Source organism: Panicum virgatum, chromosome 9K (genome assembly GCF_016808335.1).
Source record: "Panicum virgatum strain AP13 chromosome 9K, P.virgatum_v5, whole genome shotgun sequence".
Lineage (NCBI taxonomy): Eukaryota > Viridiplantae > Streptophyta > Magnoliopsida > Poales > Poaceae > Panicum > Panicum virgatum.
The window spans coordinates 8,221,874-8,228,328 of NC_053144.1; the positions used below are offsets into that span (position 1 = coordinate 8,221,874).

Consider the following 6,455-nt stretch of genomic DNA (forward strand, 5'->3'; position numbering starts at 1 on the left):
TATGATGAAAAGGAATTCATCAAGCGATTCCCCGAGTTACATGGGCTGCTCTCTAGTTGGAAATGTCGATCTTGATGATGCTCACCAATTGATCTATTGATTGACATCGCTCTGTTATCAATTGATCTTGATGATGCTCACATTGTATGAAGTACATATCTGATTTGAGTATATTTGTCATAAGACCGGAGGCATTCCCAAAAATCCTGGCCGCCGGCGCTGCAGCCCTGGCCGCCGGGCGCGCAGCCCCTCCCTGGCTTGCAGCGCCCCCTCCTGGCCGGCGCCTGATGCTTTTGCTCCCTGCTGGCTTGGGATATCGCGCGAGAGACCAGGGGCGAGGCTGGCCCGCAACAGCAAAGCGACGGGCGACGGCCGGGGCATGCAAGCGTCAAGGCCGCTGGCGACTCCTCCCTGGCAGCCGAGCCGCGTGACCCTTCCTGCCCCCTGCTTCCTGGGCGTGCGCGCGCCCGCTCCGAAGGACCGCCGCCACCACTGCCACTCTAGGTTCCAGTCGCGCGAGAAAGGAGAGATGAGAGAGAGTTCTGGCCAGACCTGCGGGGGGAGAAGAGATAAAGATAAGGGGTATATTTGTCTTTTCTCATGGTTTTAGTTATTTTATTAATTGTTTTATTTGGGATGCAGCTCACGGTGTCACAAATAAGGGTAAACGGCAGCTTTGTTTGAAACAGTAGGGGTAAGAATACAAAGTCAACAATAATGAGGGTAAAATCGCAATTGGAGTTTAAAATAAAGGCAAAAACACAATTGCCCCTAAAAAAACTCATAGTTTTGCTATACGAGTTTGTACATAGCAATGCTGATTGCTTTACCTGTCATGCATACACCAGACATTTTTCAGTCACCTAAGGAAAAAAAAAGGGACATTGATCTGCCACTCGGGGAAAAAAGGACAGATCTCTTCTTTTTTTCTAAAAAAAAGGGACTGATCTGCACAAACCGCTAATTCTAGCTCAGACGGTCAGACCAGCAATGTAACAGTAATTGGTGATGTATGCACACGAGCGCTATTACAGAGACCATGCTTCTGAGTTGGGAAAACAACAGATAACAACTTAACGGTACCTGAGGTAATGATACAGTGTTTACATCTGACAAAAATTTTGCGCAGTGACAACATATGACAAACTGGCGCAAGGATTCCACCACATTACTCAAGTTTAGAAGAAAAGAATACACCATTACCACTCTTGGTGCTAAAGCTTAGGCGAAGCGGCCATTTTGTGCTCCAAAATCCTAGAACCCCTTTCAACTGACAGCATGCTTGAGGACAGATGCATGGTGTTACTTGAGCAAAAACAAAAACAATGGGCTCCTTTCCACAAGACCAGAGCTAGACATGTTAGCTTGAATCATGTACCGTATATATGTCTGTGAACTGGTGGGCCAAAGCCTTCAACTACATCCAACCACCGCTTCTCTACTATTAAACTTGAACTGTCCAATAGGTGCCCAACAAAAAGGACTGGTTCTTTAAACGGAAAGAAGTTGAAGTTATTCTTATTCTGTTGTTTCGACTCTTCATCACGGGCCTTGCGCTTCTGCTTTGTTTTTGTACTCTTTTGTGCATCTGTCCTCTCTGCTGGTCCAGTTGATCTACTTGGCAATGGAACATCATCAACAACAGGCAATCCGAAATCAATAAAGCACATGGCCCTGAAAGTGAAGGAGATTGAACTTCTATCATCAATTCATTATATGATACAGTTATCAACCCAAAGTTTGCATTGGTACAGAAAATAACCAAAAACAAGGGTAGCAACATGAGAAATGTCTCCAAGAGGTTACCTTGTACTGTATACCACAACTATCGATGAGCTTTGTGGCGGAAATGATAGGCCAATGACCTCACCAGGAAATTCCTGGAAACTTCTGGGCAAGTGATGTGTGTATCGCTTGGACCATTCACCTAACTGTTTTGCTTCCACATCAAATACATACACCTCATTTTTAGATGTAGTTATCACAAGGACATTGTTCTTGGGGCAAAAGCCACCAGATGTAACCGCGCCACCATTCATTCTAGATATGAACCAGTGTTGCCTGCAAAGATGAGAAAAAAAAAATAGTAATGGCCTTTATAGATACTGTAGGAAACAAGAAAATGTGTATGCAAGACAAGTTGGAGAGTATCAAACTGGTGCATACCTTTGTACTTCCAGGTTAAATACATAAATATCGCCAAAGCAGTTAACTGCGGCCAACCATTGCCCATCTGCACTTAGGAACATTTTCGTTACAGGTGATTCTCTAGAAGAGATTGTTCCATCTGCCTTTCTTGTAGGATGAAATACATTTGAAATTTCTCTTGTTTCGATGTCAACGATCTGAATGATGCAAAAGAAATGTTAAAAGATAACAAGATGCGAAAGGAAAACAAAAAAAAATAACGATCTTGGTTTGCCATGGTGACTTGTCTGATCATGATCTCTACACCACAATGCAAAAATATACAGTCAAACATCTGGCAGCTTACTATGAATGATGCAAAAGAAACTGTTAAAAGATAACAAGATGCGAAAGGAAAATACAATAAAAAAAGATCTTGGCATGGTGAATCATCAGATCATGATCTCGAACATAATGCAAACAAATATACAGTCAAACATCAGGCAGCTTACTAAGTTCAAAACAAAATAATTTTAATCACAAGTGTTAAATTCGAAACCAATAACAGGTTAAATCAAGGATAGTTTCACATCTAGTTGCTCCATTTCTTGGTTCAAATGTTGAGCACATAGCAAGCTTAAATTGAATTGAATATATATAATGTGCCACATGTAAATTCCTTCTCTAGCACATACATATGCTACACATGTTTTCACATTCATAAAGAACATATGATGAGAGTATGGCAAAAATACATTGCAGTTAGATAATGACATCATATATGGATCATGTTATCTTCTATACAATTATCGAAGACTCAATATTAGAGAAAGACTTGTAAGACTTACATAAATTTTTCCATCACGTCCAGCTAATATCAAATTGGACGAGTCAACAGTAAACATCATACTTTGAGAACATGGCAGTCCTTTGGGCAGCTCCAACTTGTCAAGGGCGTACTTCTTTCCACACTTATGCTTTAGTGCAAAGAGGCAGGGTCGCACACAATCCGAATAGGCCAAAAGTGTTCCATTGCCGGAGGCAGCACTAGAAATGATTTTTCTTGACCCCTTGCTTTTCAAACGAGCAAGTTGTCGCACTTTAGCATCTTCTCTAGATGATGTACTTGGCGTTAACTTATTCTGAACTGTCACAAGTAAAACATCCAGCCAGTTGGCAGATTGGACAAGCATTACGGAATCTCCATTGGCTGTGCTATCTCGAGCCAGAGTTATCAAAGGACGTTGAGGTGCAGGGCAGAAATTATGAGGTGCAAACTGAGTAAACTCTTTTGCCGAATAAGCAAACAGCTTAGTGTCATCACCACCAGATATTAGCATCGGAACACCAAGATGAGCCCATTTGTGGTAACTGAATTGATGTTTTCCACGCCGGCGAATCTTCACCACCTTTTCTTCATGTAATGCATCTAAATGACAGTCAAATATGTGTAAGCACCAATAATGACAGTTAAATAAACGTAAGCACCAGTATAGGGGCGCCAACTAAATACAAGCAAGTACAAACATCACATACCTTCACTGCAAATTGGTACAGCCATGGTCAATGCCCTTACATCATGAGTGTGAGCTCTCACATATCCCACGTAGGTCCACTTGCGAGCTTGATCTTTGACCATGTTTTTACTAGCACCGAGCTCATCGTTTGATGCTTTATACAAAATCACCTAGAAGGTCACCCGAGTTAGTACAACAACAGAAAACCAATGACAAATAAATTGACAAAGGTATTGAATTTTAAATTAACTACAAACAAAGCATCGAGCAGAGAGGTAAGGTTGCACAAGATTAGTTAATCCACCTAATAGCTGTTTGAGTAATGCTACCAACCTGCCCATCAGACCCTGCCGAAAATACCCTGTTCTGACTAGGCAGAGTTGCTAGTGCATTCACATCGCCTTTATGATAAGAGTGAGCTTGTAAAAGTGTCCCATGGCTGCTATCCCAAAACTGTACACTCCCTGTACTATCTCCACTAACAAGTGATCCACACCTAGATAGCAGCAACAATAATCAGCTCAAGAAAATGAAGGGGGACAAATGCAAATTCAGAAAAAAAAAACAGTAATAGTTACTTAATCTCACCTCAGAAACAATAATGTCCAGATACAAAGTTCCGGTCCAGTACCAGCCCCTCCCAGTCCAGCAGTGATACGATACTTTTCTTGGAAAGATGTTGAATCCCAGCATCTGATTAAACTGCCAATAACAGAAAATGGTACCAAAAAATGAAACCGCAAGAATGCAAGCCCACACCACTAAACAAAAGCATGACAGTTAATTACAGAAACAAGACAAATGTGAAAGACTCTTTGTGTATGTAGGGAAGAATGTGAATAACAACAGACTGCTTACGCCAGCACGAAAACTCAAACATACCCGTCGCTACTTCCAGAAAATATAAATTTGGCGTTACTACTCCACGTCACACTCAGAGCTCGCCCTGTACAAAGGCACAAAAGTAACTGCCAGAGTTGAATTTAATGCCAAAATAAGAGAAAACAGAATATGTACAGGACATACCGCTTACTCTTGGAAGAGATCTATAGTAAGTCAATGCGCCTGATTCAGGCACGTTATACAATCGTATTGAACCATCATCGCAGGCAAGCGCCAGTCGCTTCACATCATCAAGATATGAAGACCTTGTGTTCGCTGAACTGTCCTCATCTTCCGAGTCGTCACCATCATCAACATTACTTAAGTCAGAATCGCTGAAGTCGTCATGATTTGCATGGCCATTGATGGCAATCCCTGAGTCATTAATTTCATTATTTTTAGAATCATCCGAAGGCTCCATGGCCATCTGCCAGAGTGCTACTCCAATAGTATCGAGGACAGTCTACAAAGCAGAATAGCAAACCCGTTATAATAATATCCATAGACCTAAATGACTATTACGTAGCAAAGAGTGAAGATATAAGTGGAGTATGGTAAATCTCGTGAACTGGGTATGAAAATCAGGAAACATTTCTTGCATGCTGCATTCAATACACCCCATAGGTTACGAACCATTATTTCACCGCCCAAACATACTTACAACGCGCTCGTACAAAACCAGAACTTCAGTTCATTACCACGTAAGCTCAAAATCAGTTCCCACCTATATATCTCAAACGATCCCACTGTCCCGGCACCTAAGAACAGTTCAGAGTTACCACTAACACATACATGCTAAATTCACTATCCCAAAATCCGATTTCACAAAGAAAATCGAAATGTAGAGTGAGCGTGCAAAGAGAACCACCTTTTGCTGCAGGTGGAACAGATCCCACTCAGACACAGACCCATCAACGCTGGACGAGAGCAGCCGGCCGGCCGCTCCACCTCCACTGCGCCCCCACACCAGCGATGTGACCATCGACTCGGAGTTCCCCTGTATCGTCTGCACCCAAACAAACCCCCCAGTCAGGTCACTGAAAATCCTCGGACTGCTCGCAGGAAACCGCAGGGCCATGGGGTGGGGAGGGAGGTGTGGGGAAGCGTACGAGCCGGTGGTGCCAGCCGACGGAGCCCGGGGAGACGAGCCAGAGCTCGAGTGAGCCGTCCTTGCGCGCGGCGGCAACCTGGGAGGCGCAGGGAGAGGTGGCGAGCGCGACGACAGGGGAGGGCGACCACTCGACCGCGCCGCCGCCGCAGCGGTGGACGCGGAGCTTGTCCATGGGCTGGCGGGCCGATGCGATGGCGGCGCAGGCAATCCGGGTGCTCCAGAAGGTTCGAGAAGGGGGCCTCGACCTCTCGATGTCACGAATGACGATGTCGAGGGAGCAGGGCGGCGCGCGGGTAGAGTGGGAGGCGCTCGAGATAGGCGGCTCGCCGCTCGTTAGGGTTTTGAGGGAGACGAAGTCAAGTAGGGTTGGTTGGTCGACGACGCCTAGACGGCGGATCTGGAGTGGGCCGGGTGGGCCGCAGCCCACCTATGTTCGGACCAAAGGTTCAAAAGCCAGCCTCTCATTTATCAAATCAAAGCTAGTGTTGAGTTATTTTTTATTGCTGTGCACACTGGCTAATGTTGAGTTACCTTTTTTTTTGCAAGGAGTTAATTTATTTTTTATAAATGTTAATTTCGTTTTTTTTATATCTCTCTTGTGACATGTAACTCGTAAATGTTTTCACTTACACACTAGGAGCATCTACAGCTCATGGTCTGTGTACTGTGTCGGTAAAACAATGAGAGACTTCTATGTGGATCTAGTAGGAGTGAACCTCTCCGTGCTCATTCTTATATGATCCGGTAGGGCTCCTGCCATGAGTTAAAAAAAAAGAACTGTCCGTCTTGTTTTTCTTTTTTGAGATAAAAAAGACAAA

General features: G+C 44.0%; 1 protein-coding gene across 1 annotated transcript; it reads right to left on the reverse strand.

Moving 5' to 3' along the window:
• Nucleotides 1–993: 993 nt before the first annotated feature.
• LOC120649855 (WD repeat-containing protein PCN-like) lies at nucleotides 994–5,990 on the reverse strand. Its single transcript, XM_039926764.1, has 11 exons — nucleotides 5,636–5,990; nucleotides 5,395–5,532; nucleotides 4,671–4,989; nucleotides 4,527–4,590; nucleotides 4,233–4,346; nucleotides 3,978–4,140; nucleotides 3,664–3,814; nucleotides 2,976–3,556; nucleotides 2,167–2,345; nucleotides 1,807–2,061; nucleotides 994–1,674 (listed from the first exon to the last, which is right to left on the reverse strand). The coding sequence occupies exons 1-11, from the start codon at nucleotides 5,807–5,809 to the stop codon at nucleotides 1,371–1,373; spliced, it is 2,442 nt and encodes an 813-aa protein (XP_039782698.1). The 5' UTR covers nucleotides 5,810–5,990; the 3' UTR covers nucleotides 994–1,370.
• Between the last annotated feature and the right edge of the window lie 465 nt (nucleotides 5,991–6,455).

Bases quoted from the DNA above. Each gene is read 5' to 3' on its own strand.
- LOC120649855 (XM_039926764.1), bottom strand. From the start codon at position 5,809: ATGGACAAGCTCCGCGTCCACCGCTGCGGCGGCGGCGCGGTCGAGTGG. The intron at 5,533-5,635 runs GTACGCTTCCCC...GTTTGGGTGCAG, and splicing joins TCGGCTGGCACCACCGGCTC to ACGATACAGGGGAACTCCGA. The intron at 2,346-2,975 runs GTAAGTCTTACA...TGCATCATTCAG, and splicing joins GACGTGATGGAAAAATTTAT to ATCGTTGACATCGAAACAAG.